The sequence below is a fragment of the Coregonus clupeaformis genome, chromosome 35 (assembly GCF_020615455.1).
Source record: "Coregonus clupeaformis isolate EN_2021a chromosome 35, ASM2061545v1, whole genome shotgun sequence".
In the NCBI taxonomy this organism is placed as follows: domain Eukaryota; kingdom Metazoa; phylum Chordata; class Actinopteri; order Salmoniformes; family Salmonidae; genus Coregonus; species Coregonus clupeaformis.
The window spans coordinates 36817317-36838417 of NC_059226.1; the positions used below are offsets into that span (position 1 = coordinate 36817317).

Sequence of the window (21101 nt, forward strand, 5' to 3'; positions counted from 1 at the left end):
TGGGTCTCTCAGTTGCCTTGGGTTGAGTATGCCCACAATACTCTCCCTACATCTGCCACTGGGATGTCTCCCTTCCAGTGCCTGTATGGCTACCAACCTCCCTTGTTCCCTTCTCAGGAGAAGGAGCTCTCAGTGCCTTCTGTTCAGGCCCATATTCGTCGTTGCCACCGGACCTGGCATCGGGCCAGAAAGGCACTCCTTAGAGTTTCGGACCGGTATCAGCTCCAGGCGAATCGTCGCCGGATCCCCGCTCCCACCTATACCATCGGAGATAGGGTCTGGTTGGCCACACGGGATCTTCCTTTACGGACTGAGTCTAGGAAGTTGTTACCGAAGTTCATTGGTCCGTTTGTGGTGGAGAAGGTGATCAATCCGGTGGCAGTTCGACTCAAACTCCCGAGGACGCTCAGAGTCCATCCCACCTTTCATGTCTCCTGCCTCAAGCCTGTTTTCCTCAGTCCTCTGTTGCCTCCTCCGCCTCCTCCTCCTCCTCCTCGGATGATCGGAGGTGGTCCTGCCTACACGGTGCGACGCATCATGGATTCCAGATGGCGGGGCCGGGGTTTCCAGTATCTCGTGGACTGGGAGGGGTATGGTCCTGAAGAGAGGAGTTGGATTCCGCGGCGACAGATCCTAGATGCTGACCTCATCCGTGACTTCTACCGCCTCCATCCTGGCGCTCCGGGAGTCCGCCCGGTGGCGTTCGTCGGAGGGGGTACTGTAACGATCCCGGCAGTCTGAGTCGGGTCCTGTCTGTGGACTAGTTTTTCTGCTCGTGATCTCCAGTTTCCCGAGGGTTCTGGAACGCTCCGGGGAGCTCTCTTGATTTCCGCACCTGCATCCCATCAGCAATCTGCACACCTGGTCCTGATCATCACCCTTCTTAGGCTCTGGCCTAACATCCATTCCCTGCCGGATCGTTAGCCATGAACAGTAGGTTTACCAGAGTATCAGTCGTAGAGCTTCTAGCGTTAGTTTTGTTGTTTTGCACTTTGTTGATTTGTTGTTTACTTACCTCCGTTTTGTTCCATCTGCAGTCACTCGTCCGGAACCTTCATCCAACCTCTGCCTGGTGGTCGGCGGCTGCCGAGCCATGATTGGATCAACCACTGCACCCCCAACAACTAATCAACGCCGCCCGCTCTGTTCCCTGGATTATTCAGCATCACTCTTGAACTTGTAAATAAACACTCACCTTCGTTTCAACTTACCTTGTCCTGGTCTGCTTCTGGGTTCTGGCTTTGTAACTCGTGACACCAAATCAACAATCACTGCTACAGCTTCAACTGAACAAGGTCAAATGCAATTGTACCAGCCACAACAAGTGGTACAAGTTGTTTCATATCCATAGATAGTTTCTGGAGAGAAATAATTTCAGAGGAAGATACAGGAGCAAGTGAAGATCATCTGGAGGACAGGTGAACCCTTAAAGGAGCAAGGATTCTAGAGTGCCTAGAAGATCCGAAGGGGGGTGTCAGCTGGTAGCACCAATTAGGAAGGAAAAATATCTAACAATTGAAGTGAAAACAAAGGACTATGAGAAGTGATAGTGGAAAAGCTTTTATCTGTGTTCAGCCTAAAGAGGTTACACATCTCACTATGTAAAATTAACTAATTAGGATAGGGATTCGAGGGAGTAAAACAGCTGATTACTCTTAAGGAACCAATTTGAGATCTGCTATGAAAAGAAAATTACAATACCCATACTGGTATCAGAACATATACATATTGCATTGTTGGGAAGAGATGCATTGTGTAAGTTGAACTGTACAATAAGATGTACACCAGACGGCTGTCTGGTAGAAGTGCCAAAGGAAAAGGTTTACAAATTGTTGATGATGACAGAGATGGATTCGTCTTCAGTATTCTGGATTGGAAATCTCAGTGAAGATTTTTTGAAGCAGGCTAAGATATGGGAGAGATTTATTGTTGCAAATATGCCAGATGCGAGGCTTCCGGAATATCCATTTCATTGTACGCTCAAGTATTTCAAGAATGCTGCCCAACCAGACTCAGAGGAATGGTTGAGTCATCAACCTAAGAATGTTCAACTTAGCTCAAGTTGCATTATTTTAGGACCACAAGGAGCAGCTATGAAGATAAACACAGATGATTATCTGAATAAAGAATTTGAGATTGAGAAGAGTGTGCCACATGTGACCTTGTTGGTTTCGGAAGACTATGACCAGAAGCAAATAGGAGAAATTATGACAGAAGCAGAGAAAGCTGTTTTCGTACCGATGAAAGAGAATTTGGCGATTTGGAGGAGTGAAGATTTTTAGGAGCCAGACCTCCTTGGAAGAATCAGTATCCATTGAAAGATGAAGCAATCCAAGGGATTGAACCAGAAATTGAAGGACTTTCAAAGCAGGTGTTTTGAAGACAATAGGAAAATCGTTAGAGTAGGAATCAATTGTTGTTTTGGGAGAAACCATGAGGATAGTAAGATCATAAAGGAGTAGGGTTTTTGGGAACCATATTTGTTTGAACAGATTGACTATATGATAGGAAGGTGCACAATCTGTCTGAAAAATAATGTTTACAGAGGGTGACTGTTATTCTTGGTTACATTCCTACACCAAGAGATTTCAAACTAGGCTAAAAGATGTTCGATCGTTTGCCAAGATGTTCGATCGTTTGTTCGATCGTTTGCCAAGTCAGAAGCAGGTGGGGATTACCCGATCACATATTCTAAAATTTGGTGGGAGAGGAATTTGTGAATGAATCAGTGAAATGGTTTTTGAAAAAGTTAGGAGAAAAAGTCAGATTAAAAAGTTAAGAAAACTAGGGTTGAAGGAACTCTAGGACAGTAAGCTAAGTTTCAATGTTAGTAGGAAGAGAGAGTGACAGTAGTGGTGACAGATGGAAATACAAGTCAAGAGTTCAGAGTCTTAGGGAGAATGGATGAAGTAACAACAAGGACATCAACACTTCAGCCTATTATAACAACAGTGAGAAGCAATTTAACTCTTTCAACATTGATAGTTATTAAAGCCATAAATATATTGCATTTGATTACAAGGGAGCAGATAACTCCAGCACCAATTTTAGAGGAATTTCATAGTCTGGGAAGCCTATCATTGGAGGATAAGTCTAAGAGAGAAGTGGGGATTTTTCCATGGTATGGTGTAAAATTTGGGAAGATCATATTGATAATATTAGCTATACTTTGATTCCAGATAGTTCAGATAATATCACTAGTGTTATAGATGCATTGAAGAATATAAGGGATGCATTTGGTAGATCTGAAGGAGCTGGATGGTCAGCGAAGTCTTGGTTGCAAGATCAGTTAGGCCCAGTGGGATCAGTGATGGTTCAGATTTTAATAGCAGCTTTGATGGCACTGTGTGTGATGTTTTGCTTTTGTAATTTGTTACTGACCTTTGAGAAGGCTATGATATTGAGATGGGTTGGAGTTGTGATGCCTGGAGACAACACTCAGATGCCGTTGTTGACTGTTACTGATCTGGATGAAGATGGACAAGTGGGACTGGATGGAGTATTGATGGATAAATATCCATTTTGATTATTTGATAATTTTTCAAATGTTTTTCAATATTAGTGTGATTTTAGTATTTTGTTATGAATCAAAGGGGGGAAATAGGATAATGTGATTCATTTATCATTTATATATCATTTTATATTCTTAGTTGATATTGATGTTTTAATTTGAATGTGTTGTTTTGCAAAAGATACTGTTTGGTCTTTTCTTTTCTTCCAGAAGCATTTGGGGGAATATGTAGAGATTGAAATACTCAAACAAGGACAATATGAAGGGACAATATGAAAGGAGAATATGAAGGGAACTGGAGGAGATGGAACAAGGAAGGTGTGGAAATGTTCCAATTCCATCATCGAAGATGCATTGGAAGTCGAGACTGCTGAGGAGATGAAGTGTAGTGGACTACATTCCGGTGTCTGCAATGAAATATAGACATATTTGCATGTGTAATATATAATTTGTGTCATATTCTTAGGTATTAATTTTTGTAGAATGATATTTGATGTTATTGGATACATGTGGGGATCTTAGATGTTTTTGTTTATTTCGTGGAAGCTTAGGGACATGGAGTCTAGGCAGGGATAGAGATAATCCACCGTAGGGTCCGATGGGTCGACCAGCCTGAGAGTGGACATTTTGGATAGTATTTTGTTTGCTGGGGCTTTCATGTGTATTTAATTGCATCATAGTTTCAAATGCATTGATAAAGATTTATGAATTGATCTGGAGTACCTAGGTGGTTGCCTGGGGCAGAGGGGCCGTGAGAGAATTTTACTGTCTTGATTGATGGATGGATATTTGGAAAGAAGGCTGCCAGACAGGTTTTTCGCTCTCACACTTCATAAAGATTTGTTCATATTTCATAGTGATGTATTCACACTTCATAAAGATTTGTTCATATTTCATAGAAAGGTATTTACACTCAAGAGAAAAGTGGTTTTTGGTTTATTGTTAAAGATACTCAATAAGATAAATTGTTACTTGTCATAATCCTATTCTTTTTGTTTTCGAGACATTTAGTTAGTCTCGAAGGGGGGAAATATGTAGTGTATTAAGATTATGACTTTGCTAATGTTTTCAAGTGGAACCTGAGAGGATGTTTATTTAGTTTCAGAAGGAGTCGTTTTAGAGTGACGCCCTATAGAAGAGAGGGAGTGTGTGTTGTAGACAGGGGATTGGACAGTAGAGGGAGCCACCCATATTTTGGAGAATATTGTAAGTACTGGGTTTAAACAAAGAAGAGCAGAGCGGACATTGTAATTTGGAAAACACTGCTCTCCGGGTGATCATGACATCTGTAAACGTATGCTGAAATCTTGTGATATGAATAAAACTTATGATGAAAGTTCAGTATAAGCGGACTCCTTTGTTTAACAGCAATAATTAGCAACATTGACTCGACACTACAACTGCCTCGCCTGGTTCACCAACTACTTCTCAGATAGAGTTCAGTGTGTCAAATCGGAGGGCCTGTTGTCTGGACCTATGGCAGTCTCTATGGGGGTGCCACAGGGTTCAATTCTTGGGCCGACTCTTTTCTCCGTGTATATCAATGATGTCGCTCTTGCTGCTGGTGACTCTCAGATCCACCTCTACGCAGACGACACCATTTTGTATACATCTGGCCCTTCATTGGACACTGTGTTAACAAACCTCCAAACGAGCTTCAATGCCATACAACACTCCTTCAGTAGCCTCCAACTGCTCTTAAACACTAGTAAAACTAAATGCATGCTCTTCAATCGAACGCTGCTGGCACCCGCCCACCCGACTAGAATCACCACTCTCGACGGGTCTGACCTAGAGTATGTGGACAACTACAAATACCTAGGTGTCTGGTTAGACTGTAAACTCTCCTTCCAGACTCACATTAAGAATCTCCAATCCAAAGTTAAATCTAGAATCGGCTTCCTATTTCGCAACAAAGCCTCCTTCACTCATGCTGCCAAACATACCCTCGTAAAACTGACTATCCTACCGATCCTTGACTTCGGCGATGTCATTTACAAAATAGCCTCCAACACTCTACTCAGCAAATTGGATGTAGTCTATCACAGTGCCATCCGTTTTGTCTCCAAAGCCCCATACACTACCCACCACTGTGACCTGTACGCTCTTGTTGGCTGGTCCTCACTACATGTTCGTCGTCAAACCCACTGGCTCCAGGCCATCTATAAATCACTGCTAGGCAAATCCCCGCCTTATCTTAGCTCATTGGTCACCATAGCAGCACCCACCCGTAGTCTGCGCTCCAGCAGGTATATATCACTGGTCATTCCTAAAGCCAACACCTCCTTTGGCCGCCATTCCTTCCAGTTCTCTGCTGCCAATGACTGGAACGAATTGCAAAAATCTCTGAAGCTGGAGACTCTTATCTCCCTCACTAACTTTAAGCATCAGTTGTCAGAGCACCTTACCGATCACTGCACCTGTACACAGCCCATCTGAAATTAGCCCACCCAACTACCTCATCCCTATATTGTTATTTATTTTGCTCTTTTGCACCCCAGTATCTCTATTTGCACATAATCTCTTGCACATCTAGCATTCCAGTGTTAATACTAATTGTAATTATTTTGCACTATAGCCTATTTATTGCCTTACCTCCATAACTTGCTACATTTGCACACACTGTGTATATATTTTCTGTTGTATTTTTTGACTTTATGTTTTTTTTACCCCATATGTAACTCTGTGTTGTTGTTTTTATCGCACTGCTATGCTTTATCTTGGCCAGGTCGCAGTTGAAAATGAGAACTTGTTCTCAACTGGCTTACCTGGTTAAATAAAGGTTAAATAAAAAAATAAATTAAAAATACCTGTTGAGACAACACACTCCAGGTGTCAGTAAATCAACAACCTTGGCTTTATACCTGTCCAGACAACACACTCCAGGTGGAAGTATGCACACTTTCAGTTTGTATACTAAATACAGTGATTGTCACAGTCCACCACAACATAATAATACAAATAATTTATTAAACTTCTATAGAGCTGTTCATGATAGAAATCTCAACATACCTTATCCTGATAAGCAAGGGATGGACAGCATTAAATCTCATCAAAAGTGTCCTACCCAAAGAGATAGATAGAGGACTCATCTTTATATCTGTGCCATTATCACATCTGTGACAGAATGGGGAGCACCATTGAGGCTTCAACCAGCGGAAGAGGCAAAGAGAGAGAGATAGCTGGGCCCAAAATCTGTCTTCTCCAACATTTGGCGTTTTCTTTTTTTTGTATGGAGGTAAATGAGAGTGTTGAATTTGGTTAACAAAAACATTTAATGGCTTATTTGATCTAATAGAAGTTTCGTAATGTTTAAGTTGTTACGAGTGTACTGATATAAGTAGGACATCCTGGCAACTTTGAGAAAAAATACTTTATATCTGAGTTGTGCCTGTTGTTCACACGCATATCTGCCCTCTCATTGGCTAGAATGGTCCCACCTGATCTTGCCTCCTCCCGACTGCCTTCCATTTTTTAACACATTTATTTTCATTGTTAGATTCACTTGAGATTCTGGTCAATATAATGGATAGTCTGTGCTACAACCCATAGGAATCCCCACCCAGTTGACTACTTTGACTACTTTAAAATGGCGGAAGCCCTCAATGGTGCTGCCCATGCTCAAAACAGCCTTTTGGCCACTAAAGGCCTCTATCAATCTCTATGGTCCTACCTCGCAACAGACGCTCCTCATTGGCTGTTTTAAAGTTCTTCAACGTCAGGGTTTCCGTTTCCGGTACGGTTGCTAAGTAACACTTCCTGTGCGTTGAATGTGTAGAAAAGTAAATAACGCCGAAAACATGGTGCATTAATTGGGATTATTGGTGAATCGGCAAGAATTTCCCGCGTGAAAAGTCTTACCTTTGAGAACTGTTGATGTAGCGGCAAAATCATGACAGTGACAACGATTAAAGACGGCGAATACACTGCCACTGTCTACAAAATGGTGAGAAGTTGCTCGCTTGCATAGCTAACGTTACATGCCGTGGATACTAACGCTAGCCATGATAGCTAGCTAGCTAATGAAACTGGTTATTTGAACTTGTGGTTTTCGAATAGCTAGCTAACGTTACAATACGAATTAACAAATTGGGGCTTTAACAAGCTAGTTAACTTTGATTAAGCTAGCTTGACAGGCCCTTCTATTTCAAGGCTCAGGCTATAGCGTAACGCGAGCTAACGAACTAAGCGTGTGACAACATAGCTAGCTAGATAGCTAATGTATTATTTTATAACTAGCTGCTAACTCTGTTCTCCTCCTATAGATCAAAGATGGGCGGTATGGAGAGGCCATCCACATCCTCAGCCATGAACTGCAGAAACAGATGAAGGTAGTGTGTGTGTGTGTGTGTGTGTGTGTGTGTGTGTGTGTGTGTGTGTGTGTGTGTGTGTGTGTGTGTTCCTGTAAAGGTGACTCATTGACATCAGTGCACTGCACACACACCTTCACCTGATAGATGTATTGAACTGTTCATTCAATACGTTGTAGTTTCTAGGTAGATTGTTCCTAGTCAGTTCTGATCCACGTGCATATTTGCTATGCTGCATTTGCGAGTAGTTCATAGTCAAATCTGGCAAAGTCCACCCGACTGACACACATAATATTATTGTGATACTACAGATCTTGCTATGTTTAGAGAGGATCCCTAAGATCCACAACACACCACCATATCTGATAACCACCCATATCTGCTTGCTCGGAGGGGTTGGGATAAAGCAGAAGACACATCCATTGGACATTCGTGTACATCACTGGCAGCCTGGTCCCAGATTTTTTACATTTGAGTCATTTTAGCAGATGCTCATATCCAGAGCGACTTACAGTTAGTGAGTGCATACATTTTTCATACTGATCTGTTGTCTCCTTCTATAGCCTGGTCCCAGATCTGTTGTCTCCTTCTATAGTCTGGTCCCAGATCTGTTGTCTCCTTCTATAGCCTTGTCCCAGATCTGTTTATGCTCTTGCCAACTCCATTGCTGTCATCACCAAGCCAATGTTTAGCATGCCAATGAGTGACAAGGGGTTGTCATGATAGCACAAACAGACTGTCCCTCAGGCTATCTCATTGGACAATACATCTAGGGCTCGATTCAATCCGTATCGGCGAAGTTCAGCGCTATAGCGTTCTTGAAAATGTAAAGGGAATTTCCGATTGAGCCGATATAATGCAGCGTTTACCGTGAATGCAGTCTCATGGAACGCAGGAACATTTGCCTTTTTAACTGTCAATCGCCCTATAGTGCTGAACTTGTTATCCTCCTCCTCCTCCTCCTCCTCCTCCTCCTCCCAGTCGCGGGCAGCCCTGTCTCTGCTGGGGTACTGCTACTACCACATGCAGGACTTTACCAACGCAGCAGAGTGCTATGAGCAGCTGACCCAGCTACACCCCGAGGTGGAGGAGTACAAGCTGTATTACGCCCAGTCTCTGTACGGGGCCTGTGCCTACCCCGATGCCATTAAGGCTACCTTTCTACTGGACAACCCTACCAGCCACACCAAGGTACAGTTCCTACATTCAGTTAGAATACCAAGGTAGAGTTATAATCAGTGTTTTCATTTGAGCCGGATCATGACGCGAGGATCCGGCACCTCTCAGTTTTGGACTGTTTTGTTCCGGAACCCATTTGCCAGGATCCGGTACCTCTCGTGGCATGAAACATAATTTTCACTGTTTGCAATTTAACAATTCTAATAAAAGCAAGCAGAGTTCATTCAAGTTGACTCCTCTGTAATTCTCCTGCCCCGTAAAAAAAAAAGTAATGTGAAAACGTGTCTGATATTCTAAGAATTGATTAGTGTTGCGCTGGCCCGGGTTTATGGTTTGCGCAACATTGTAGCCAATATAGACCAACGTGTGGCCATTGCTGTGGTGAGAGAGAGAAGAAAGCCTGCATCTCTCACAGGACTAGAGGGACATTCACTTTCTATGATCTCTCTCCCTCTCTCTGCTATGATAGACATGAGTCTGCAACTCTCATCTCTCCAGCGTTGCACTCATTTATTTCCTTATAGAATCATAGCAATGGGAAGGGTGCTGGAGGTACCGTAGAACCCCTGATAAATTGAAATACATTTGCCAAAGTTATAGAATTACTGCTGTCTGTTCAGAAAGAAATTAAATAATTCTGAATATTACACTAGGAGTAGGCCTATAATTTAGCCACAGAGGATCAATAGTTACTTTTTTTAAAGCCTAGCTGTGGATTATGTGTAGCCCCATCACAAGGCAACACGTGGCAAATCAGTCAGTAAACAGCATGCAGTATTTCAAATACAATCGCGGGAAAACACAGGTTGGAAAGAAAACGGATCCTGCTGAAAAGAGAAGACTATGCTGTAGGCTACCAAATACATTATCAACTTCCAAATAGGCCTATTGAGCGAACAGCATTGTTTTACAAAGTAGAACGAGAGAGAGAGAGAGGCTTTTGGCACTAGCGCATCGGCCATCACCAGTGAGTGAGCTGCATCATTGGGTGAGTCAGTGAAACTGGAAAGCTTTTTTAGGACTAATTTCCTCATATTGTACAACATAAGACTCCTGAACAGCTAATCATGGCTACCCAGACTATTTGCACTGCCCCCCCACCCCATCCTTTTTACGCTGCTGCTACCCTGTTAAGTATTTATGCATAGTCACTTTAACTCTACCCACATGTACATATTACCTCAACTACCTCAACTAGCCGGTGCCCCCGCACATTGACTCTGCAACGGTACCCCCCTGTATATATAGCCTCCCTACTGTCACTTTATTTTACTTCTGCTCTTTTTTTTCTCAACACTTTTTTGTTGTTGTTGTTGTTCTATTCTTACTTTTTTTGTTTAAAATAAATGCACTGTTGGTTAAGGGCTGTAAGTAAGCATTTCACTGTAATGTCTGCACCTGTTGTATTCGGCGCATGTGACCAATAAAATTTGATTTGATTTGATGTGTGTCTCCACACACCTAGGCCTAGGCTATTGATACAAGGTCTATCAAGACAAGGTCGTTTTTATTGATCTCAGATTCTCAGTTTGGCAATGTCATAGTAGCCTGTCATTTCAATCTTTTGTGAGGGATTAAAAAATATTCTGTTAAAGTCTCCAGTCAAAATTCTAGCAAAGTGCATAGCGCATAGAATTAAAAAGGTATTGTCGGATATTATTCATTCTAATCAGACAGGTTTTTTTACATGGAAGATACATTGGAGATAATATAAGGCAAGTATTGGAAACAATAGAACACTATGGAAAATATGGGAAACCAGGCCTGCTATTCATAGTAGACTTCGAAAAGGCATTTGATAAAGTACGACTGGGGTTTATATACAGTGGGGAAAAAAAGTATTTAGTCAGCCACCAATTGTGCAAGTTCTCCCACTTAAAAAGATGAGAGAGGCCTGTAATTTTCATCATAGGTACACGTCAACTATGACAGACAAAATGAGGAAAAAAAATCCAGAAAATCACATTGTAGGATTTTTTATGAATTTATTTGCAAATTATGGTGGAAAATAAGTATTTGGTCAATAACAAAAGTTTCTCAATACTTTGTTATATACCCTTTGTTGGCAATGACACAGGTCAAACGTTTTCTGTAAGTCTTCACAAGGTTTTCACACACTGTTGCTGGTATTTTGGCCCATTCCTCCATGCAGATCTCCTCTAGAGCAGTGATGTTTTGGGGCTGTCGCTGGGCAACACAGACTTTCAACTCCCTCCAAAGATTTTCTATGGGGTTGACATCTGGAGACTGGCTAGGCCACTCCAGGACCTTGAAATGCTTCTTACGAAGCCACTCCTTCGTTGCCCGGGCGGTGTGTTTGGGATCATTGTCATGCTGAAAGACCCAGCCACGTTTCATCTTCAATGCCCTTGCTGATGGAAGGAGGTTTTCACTCAAAATCTCACGATACATGGCCCCATTCATTCTTTCCTTTACACGGATCAGTCGTCCTGGTCCCTTTGCAGAAAAACAGCCCCAAAGCATGATGTTTCCACCCCCCATGCTTCACAGTAGGTATGGTGTTCTTTGGATGCAACTCAGCATTCTTTGTCCTCCAAACACGACGAGTTGAGTCTTTACCAAAAAGTTATATTTTGGTTTCATCTGACCATATGACATTCTCCCAATCCTCTTCTGGATCATCCAAATGCACTCTAGCAAACTTCAGACGGGCCTGGACATGTACCGGCTTAAGCAGGGGGACACGTCTGGCACTGCAGGATTTGAGTCCCTGGCGGCGTAGTGTGTTACTGATGGTAGGCTTTGTTACTTTGGTCCCAGCTCTCTGCAGGTCATTCAGTAGGTCCCCCCGTGTGGTTCTGGGATTTTTGCTCACCGTTCTTGTGATCATTTTGACCCCACGGGGTGAGATCTTGCGTGGAGCCCCAGATCGAGGGAGATTATCAGTGGTCTTGTATGTCTTCCATTTCCTAATAATTGCTCCCACAGTTGATTTCTTCAAACCAAGCTGCTTACCTATTGCAGATTCAGTCTTCCCAGCCTGGTGCAGGTCTACAATTTTGTTTCTGGTGTCTTTTGACAGCTCTTTGGTCTTGGCCATAGTGGAGTTTGGAGTGTGACTGTTTGAGGTTGTGGACAGGTGTCTTTTATACTGATAACAAGTTCAAACAGGTGCCATTAATACAGGTAACGAGTGGAGGACAGAGGAGCCTCTTAAAGAAGAAGTTACAGGTCTGTGAGAGCCAGAAATCTTGCTTGTTTGTAGGTGACCAAATACTTATTTTCCACCATAATTAGCAAATAAATTCATTAAAAATCCTACAATGTGATTTTCTGGGGAAAAAAATCTCAATTTGTCTGTCATAGTTGACGTGTACCTATAATGAAAATTACAGGCCTCTCTCATCTTTTTAAGTGGGAGAACTTGCACAATTGGTGGCTGACTAAATACTTTTTTCCCCCACTGTATAAATGCCTGGAGCATTTCAATTGTGGAGAATCTCTTATAAAATGGGTCAAAATCATGTATAGTAACCCTAGGTGTAAAATAGTAAATAATGGCTATTTCTCAGAAAGTTTTAAACTGTCAAGAGGAGTGAAACAAGGTTGTCCACTATCGGCATATCTATTTATTGTGGCCATCGAGATGTTAGCTATTAAAATCAGATCCAACAATAATATCAGAGGATTAGAAATTCAGGGCTTAAAAACAAAGGTGTCATTGTACGCTGATGATTCATGTTTTCTTTTAAATCCACAACTAGAATTCCTCCACAGCCTCATAGAGGATCTAGATACAGTGGGGAAAAAAGTATTTAGTCAGCCACCAATTGTGCAAGTTCTCCCACTTAAAAAGATGAGAGAGGCCTGTAATTTTCATCATAGGTACACGTCAACTATGACAGACAAAATGAGGGGAAAAAATCCAGAAAATCACATTGTAGGATTTTTTATGACTTTATTTGCAAATTATGGTGGAAAATAAGTATTTGGTCAATAACAAAAGTTTCTCAATACTTTGTTATATACCCTTTGTTGGCAATGACACAGGTCAAACAGTTTCTGTAAGTCTTCACAAGGTTTTCACACACTGTTGCTGCAATGTGATTTTCTGGAAAAAAATTCTCAATTTGTCTGTCATAGTTGACGTGTACCTATGATGAAAATTACAGGCCTCTCTCATTTTTTTAAGTGGGAGAACTTGCACAATTGGTGGCTGACTAAAAACTGTTTTCCCCCACTGTATATAAAAAACATGGGGGATTGGAAGTGATGCAGACAATTACATTGATAGAAGATACAATTGATACAATCTATCTGCAATGTTAAGCTGATCTAAAAATAAAAAATAAACAGCAGTTAGAGTTATAATGTTTACTACCAGCCCCACCAGGTAGAGTTATAATGTTTACTACCAGCCCCACCAGGTAGAGTTATAATGTTTACTACCAGCCCCACCAGGTAGAGTTATAATGTTTACTACCAGCCCCACCAGGTAGAGTTATAATGTTTACTACCAGCCCCACCAGGTAGAGTTATCCACACTGAGATATAATTATATTCTCTTGGTTCTTTTCTCTCTTCTGACCCATGTTCTGTCCATCTCTCCCACAGATGATCAAACTGCAGGCAGCCATCAAATACGGAGAAGAGGAGTACTCTGGAGCGAAGGTTAGTACAGTGAGGGAAAAAAGTATTTGATCCCTTGCTGAATTTGTACGTTTGCCCACTGACAAAGACATGATCAGTCTATAATTTTAATGGTAGGTTTCTTTGAACAGTGAGAGACAGAATAACAACAACAAAATCCAGAAAAACGCATGTCAAAAATGTTATAAATTGATTTGCATTTTAATGAGGGAAATAAGTATTTGACCCCTCTGCAAAACATGACCTAGTACTTGGTGGCAAAACCCTTGTTGGCAATCACAGATGTCAGACGTTTCTTGTAGTTGGCCACCAGGTTTGCACACATCTCAGGAGGGATTTTGTCCCACTCCTCTTTGCAGATCTTCTCCAAGTCATTAAGGTTTCGAGGCTGAAATTTGGCAATTCGAATCTTCAGCTCCCTCCACAGATTTTCTATGGGATTAAGGTCTGGAGACTGGCTAGGCCACTCCAGGACCTTAATGTGCTTCTTCTTGAGCCACTCCTTTGTTGCCTTGGCCGTGTGTTTTGGGTCATTGTCATACTGGAATACCCATCCACAACCCATTTTCAATGCCCTGGCTGAGGGAAGGAGGTTCTCACCCAAGATTTGACGGTACATGGCCCCGTCCATCGTCCCTTTGATGTGGTGAAGTTGTCCTGTCCCCTTAGCAGAAAAACACCCCCAAAGCATAATGTTTCCACCTCCATGTTTGACGGTGGGGATGGTGTTCTTGGGGTCATAGGCAGCATTCCTCCTCCTCCAAACACGGCGAGTTGAGTTGATGCCAAAGAGCTCGATTTTGGTCTCATCTGACCACAACACTTTCACCCAGTTCTCCTCTGAATCATTCAGATGTTCATTGGCAAACTTCAGACGGGCCTGTATATGTGCTTTCTTGAGCAGGGGGACCTTGCGGGCGCTGCAGGATTTCAGTCCTTCACGGCGTAGTGTGTTACCAATTGTTTTCTTGGTGACTATGGTCCCAGCTGCCTTGAGATCATTGACAAGATCCTCCCGTGTAGTTCTGGGCTGATTCCTCACCGTTCTCATGATCATTGCAACTCCACGAGGTGAGATCTTGCATGATGCCCCAGGCCGAGGGAGATTGACAGTTCTTTTGCGTTTCTTCCATTTACGAATAATCGCACCAACTGTTGTCACCTTCTCACCAAGTTGCTTGGCGATGGTCTTGTAGCCCATTCCAGCCTTGTGTAGGTCTACAATCTTGTCCCTGACATCCTTGGAGAGCTCTTTGGTCTTGGCCATGGTGGAGAGTTTGGAATCTGATTGATTGATTGCTTTTGTGGACAGGTGTCTTTTATGCAGGTAACAAGCTGAGATTAGGAACACTCCCTTTAAGAGTGTGCTCCTAATCTCAGCTCGTTACCTGTATAAAAGACACCTGGGAGCCAGAAATATTTCTGATTGAGAGGGGGTCAAATACTTATTTCCCTCATTAAAATACAAATCAATTTATAACATTTTTGACATGCGTTTTTCTGGATTGTTTTGTTGTTATTCTGTCTCTCACTGTTCAAATAAACCTACCATTCAAATTATAGACTGATCATTTCTTTGTCAGTGGGCAAACGCGCAAAATCAGCAGGGGATCAAATACTTTTTTCCCTCACTGTAGCTACTAGTATTGGACATATACTGGACTTGGCCATGACTAGAACCATGACTAGAACCATAACTAAAACCATGACTAGAACCAGAACTAAAGACCAAAAACATGTACCTGGTGGTTACTTTTTGCGGTCAGGAGAAATTAATATAACCCCTTGTAACCCCTTATAACTCCTTTTCTCCATGAATATGCCCTTATGACTCCCTATAACCCTTTATGACCTCTTATAACCCCTTCATGAACCCTCTCCCTGTCAGACATTGGTAGAGCAGCTTCCCCAGGACGACCCAGACTATGAGGTGGACATGGGCTGTCTACTCTACAAGGAGGGGGAGTACGAGGAGGCCTGCAAGAAGTTCATGTCTGCCATGCAGGTGCTGGGATACCAACCAGGTAACTGCACACACAAAGGAAACCTTTTGACCTTTTGGATATCCTAAAAGTCTCTTGAAAGTTGCTGAATCTCTCTCTCCCTCCTCCCTCTTCCCTCTCCTCTCTCTCCCTCCCTCCTCCCTCTCCCGCTCCCTATCTCCCTCCTCCCTCCCTCTCTCTCTTCCTTCCTGTCTCAGACCTGTCCTACAACATAGGTCTGTGCTACTATAGCATGAAACAGTATGCTCAGGCCCTCAAATTCATCGGAGAGATCATCGAGAGAGGGATCAGGGAGCATCCAGGTAAAACTGGTCACCTGTTTAGTTAGATACCTGATCACAAGGCCAGCACACCTGTTTAGTTAGATACCTGATCATATCTCTAAAGACCAGCACACCTGTTTAGTTAGATACCTGATCATATCTCTAAAGACCAGCACACCTGTTTAGTTAGATACCTGATCATATCTCTAAAGGTCAGCACACCTGTTTAGTTAGATACCTGATCACAAGGCCAGCACACCTGTTTAGTTAGATACCTGATCACATCTCTAAAGGTCAGCACACCTGTTTAGTTAGATACCTGATCACAAGGCCAGCACACCTGTTTAGTTAGATACCTGATCACATCTCCAAAGGTCAGCACACCTGTTTAGTTAGATACCTGATCACATCTCTAAAGGCCAGCACACCTGTTTAGTTAGATACCTGATCACATCTCTAAAGGTCAGCACACCTGTTTAGTTAGATACCTGATCACAAGGCCAGCACACCTGTTTAGTTAGATACCTGATCACATCTCTAAAGACCAGCACACCTGTTTAGTTAGATGCCTGATCACAAGGCCAGCACACCTGTTTAGTTAGATACCTGATCACATCTCTAAAGGTCAGCACACCTGTTTAGTTAGATACCTGATCACAAGGCCAGCACACCTGTTTAGTTAGATACCTGATCACATCTCTAAAGGCCAGCACACCTGTTTAGTTAGATACCTGATCACATCTCCAAAGGTCAGCACACCTGTTTAGTTAGATACCTGATCACATCTCTAAAGGCCAGCACACCTGTTTAGTTAGATACCTGATCACATCTCTAAAGGTCAGCACACCTGTTTAGTTAGATACCTGATCACAAGGCCAGCACACCTGTTTAGTTAGATACCTGATCACATCTCTAAAGGTCAGCACACCTGTTTTAGTTAGATACCTGATCACATGTCAAAAGGTCAGCACACCTGTTTAGTTAGATACCTGATCACATCTCTAAAGGCCAGCACACCTGTTTAGTTAGATACCTGATCACATCTCTAAAGGTCAGCACACCTGTTTAGTTAGATACCTGATCACAAGGCCAGCACACCTGTTTAGTTAGATACCTGATCACATCTCTAAAGGTCAGCACACCTGTTTAGTTAGATACCTGATCACAAGGCCAGCACACCTGTTTAGTTAGATACCTGATCACATCTCAAAAGGCCAGCACACCTGTTTAGTTAGATACCTGATCACATGTCAAAATGTCAGCACACCTGTTTAGTTAGATACCTGATCACAAGGCTAGCACATCTGTTTAGTTAGATACCTGATCACAAGGCCAGCACACCTGTTTAGTTAGATACCTGATCACAAGGCCAGCACACCTGTTTAGTTAGATACCTGATCACAAGGCCAGCACACCTGTTTAGTTAGATACCTGATCACAAGGCCAGCACACCTGTTTAGTTAGATACCTGATCACAAGGCCAGCACACCTGTTTAGTTAGATACCTGATCACAAGGCCAGCACACCTGTTTAGTTAGATACCTGATCACATGGCCAGCACACCTGTTTAGTTAGATACCTGATCACAAGGCCAGCACACCTGTTTAGTTAGATACCTGATCACAAGGCCAGCACACCTGTTTAGTTAGATACCTGATCACAAGGTCAGCACACCTGTTTAGTTAGATACCTGATCACATCTCTAAAGGTCAGCACACCTGTTTAGTTATATACCTGATCACATCTCTAAAGGCCAGCACACCTGTTTAGTTAGATACCTGATCACATCTCTAAAGGCCAGCACACCTGTTTAGTTAGATACCTGATCACATGTCAAAAGGTCATCACACCTGTTTAGTTAGATACCTGATCACATGTCAAAAGGTCATCACACCTGTTTAGTTAGATACCTGATCATATCTCTAAAGGTCAGCACACCTGTTTAGTTAGATACCTGATCACTGTGTTGTGATTTTCACTTAGTGTCCCTCCTTCTTCTCATCCATGTTTCCCCCTGACCGTCCGGTGTGTTCTCTCGTCCAGAGCTGAGCGTTGGCATGACGACAGAGGGCATCGACGTGAGAAGTGTGGGCAACACCCTGATCCTACATGAGACTGCCCTCATAGAAGGCTTCAACCTCAAGGCTGCTATAGAATACCAGCTCAAAAACTGTGAGTACACTCAGTAGCCTTGTGGTTAGAAGGTTGAGAGTTCAATCCCTGGCCGAGTCAAAATGGGACCAGATGTGTCTCTGCTTGGCTCTCAGCATTAAGGAGATAGATTGGTGTCTAAGGCCCTGCGATAGACTAGTGTCCTGTCCAGGGGGTGTACTGTACATCAAGCTGTCTCACTACAGAAACAGGAGATAGACTAGTGTCCTGTCCGAGGGGTGTACTGTACATCAAGCTGTCTCACTACAGAAACAGGAGATAGACTAGTGTCCTGTCCAGGGGGTGTACTGTACATCAAGCTGTCTCACTACAGAAACAGGAGATAGACTAGTGTCCTGTCCAGGGGGTGTACTGTACATCAAGCTGTCTCACTACAGAAACAGGAGATAGACTAGTGTCCTGTCCAGGGGGTGTACTGTACATCAAGCTGCCTCACTACAGAAACAGGAGATAGACTAGTGTCCTGTCCAGGGGGTGTACTGTACATCAAGCTGTCTCACTACAGAAACAGGAGATAGACTAGTGTCCTGTCCAGGGGGTGTACTGTACATCAAGCTGTCTCACTACAGAAACAGGAGATAGACTAGTGTCCTGTCCAGGGGGTGTACTGTACATCAAGCTGTCTCACTACAGAAACAGGAGATAGACTAGTGTCCTGTCCAGGGGGTGTACTGTACATCAAGCTGTCTCACTACAGAAACAGGAGATAGACTAGTGTCCTGTCCAGGGGGTGTACTGTACATCAAGCTGCCTCACTACAGAAACAGGAGATAGACTAGTGTCCTGTCCAGGGGGTGTACTGTACATCAAGCTGTCTCACTACAGAAACAGGAGATAGACTAGTGTCCTGTCCAGGGGGTGTACTGTACATCAAGCTGTCTCACTACAGAAACAGGAGATAGACTAGTGTCCTGTCCAGGTGTCATAGTCATAGTATACCAGGCTGGCATAGAGTACCAGCTGAAAAACTGTCAGTGCTCATAGTATACCAGGCTGGCATAGAGTACCAGCTGAAAAACTGTCAGTACTCATAGTATACCAGGCTGGCATAGAGTACCAGCTGATAAACTGTCAGTACTCATAGTATACCAGGCTGGCACTAGCCTAGGTACCAGAACTGTTTGTGCTATCATTCCACATAGTATACAAGGCTGCCATCGAGTACCATTATTTTACCAGAAAGGTACCATAGTTTTGCAAGTTGCAACTCTAGGTCTCACCTCTCTGTCTATCTGTCTGTCTCCAGGTGATGCAGCTCAGGAGGCCTTGACTGACATGCCGCCCAGATCAGAGGAGGTACTGTCTGTGTGTGTGTGTGTGTACTTGTGTGTGTCTACTTCTGTCAGCCCTACCACACATGTAGGTTGGAGACAGTGCTGCTGTAACGTATATCTCTATCTGTGGCTCAGAGGGTGCTGCCCTCTAGTGGCCATCTACATCAACACACACACACTGACGGGGATCAGGGGAACGGGAGCACTCTGTCAGACAGAAAGCTGTTGGAACGTGTGTGTGTGTGTCCTTGAGCAAGTACTAGCTCAAAAACTGTGCATGTCCATCCATGGGCGCTGCCCTGCGGCTGACCCTGGGCCTGTCAACGTGTGTGTGTGTGTCTGGGGGTGTTGGGAAAGGCACCAGAAACATTCTCCTTCTAACCAATGGACAATTAAATATCTATTGTATTCTAGGAGCTGGACCCAGTGACGCTCCACAACCAGGCCCTGATGAACATGGATAAGAAGCCATCGGAGGGTTTTGAGAAACTAGCCTTCCTCCTGCAGCAGATCCCCTTTCCCCCAGTCACCTTCGGAAACCTGTTGTTACTATACTGCAAATATGAGGTAGGGCATTCTGTTGTACTCTACTATATTATACTATACTATTATACTGTACTCTACTATATTATACTATACAATATTATACTATACTCTAATGCTGCTACTATACTGCAAACATGAGGTAGGGCATTCTGCTGTACTCTACTATATTATTATACTTATTATACTATACTATTATACTGTACTATATTATACTAATATACTGTGATATACTATTATACCTCTACTATTATAATTTACTCTACTGCTGCTGCTCTACTGCAAATACTAGGTAGGACACTCTACAGTACTCTACTATATATACTATACTATACCACTGTATATCTACTATACTCTACTACTGTATGTCTACTATACTCTACAATACAATACTACTGTATATATACTATACTACTGTATATTTACTATAATCTACTATACTCTACTTTATATCTACTATACACTACTATGCTCTACTACTGTATATCTACTATAATCTACTGTACCTTAGTATACTCTACTACTGTATATTTACTATAGTCTTCTATACTATACGACTTTATATCTACTGTACTCTAGTACTGTATATTTACTATACTCTACTAGTGTATATTTACTATACACTACTATGCTATACTACTGTATATATACTCTACTGTACCTTAGTATACTACTGTATATATACTATACTCTACAACTGTATATCTACTATACTCTACTGTACCTTAGTATACTATACTACTGTATGTATACTATACTCTACTGTACCTTAGTATACTATACTCTATGTCTGCTATAATATACTGTGCCTTGGTATACTCTACTACTGTATATCTACTGTGCCTTAGTATACTCTACTACTGCATATATACTATACTCTACTGTACCTTAGTATACTCTACTGCTGCTGATATAAACCTCCAATACGAGGTAGGTTTTCACACCACCTCCACACACATGTGAAATATAAACCATTGTTTCCTTAAAAAATGCATCCCTGTTGTAAATAAATCTTGTCAGAGGTGTTCCATGCTGTGTTCTACATTTAGTAAGCATTTAGAAGATCAACCTTTCCATCATGTGTTTTAATGAAGACCGACCGTGCTGCTGTCCTGCTGTTCTGGAGACCAAAGACTTGTTTTGCGTCCCAAATGGCACCCTGTTCCCTTTATAGTGCGCTGATTTAGACCAGAGCCCCTATATAGGGATGATATTTCCTGGTAAAAAGTAGTGCA

General features: G+C 42.6%; 1 protein-coding gene across 2 annotated transcripts in view; it reads left to right on the forward strand.

The window, feature by feature from the left end:
• The first annotated feature begins 7266 nt into the window (after window positions 1–7266).
• Window positions 7267–21101, forward strand: part of LOC121551675 (tetratricopeptide repeat protein 30A) — a 39391-nt gene continuing 25556 nt past the window's right edge. For both annotated transcript variants that reach the window (XM_041864385.2, XM_041864386.2), the window contains exons 1-9: window positions 7267–7457; window positions 7777–7842; window positions 8803–9012; window positions 13576–13632; window positions 15500–15635; window positions 15812–15916; window positions 17921–18049; window positions 19296–19345; window positions 19738–19890. In XM_041864385.2, the coding sequence (XP_041720319.2) occupies window positions 7404–7457; window positions 7777–7842; window positions 8803–9012; window positions 13576–13632; window positions 15500–15635; window positions 15812–15916; window positions 17921–18049; window positions 19296–19345; window positions 19738–19890 (960 nt within the window). In that variant the 5' untranslated portion in view covers window positions 7267–7403. The remainder of the gene's footprint in view (window positions 7458–7776; window positions 7843–8802; window positions 9013–13575; window positions 13633–15499; window positions 15636–15811; window positions 15917–17920; window positions 18050–19295; window positions 19346–19737; window positions 19891–21101) is intronic.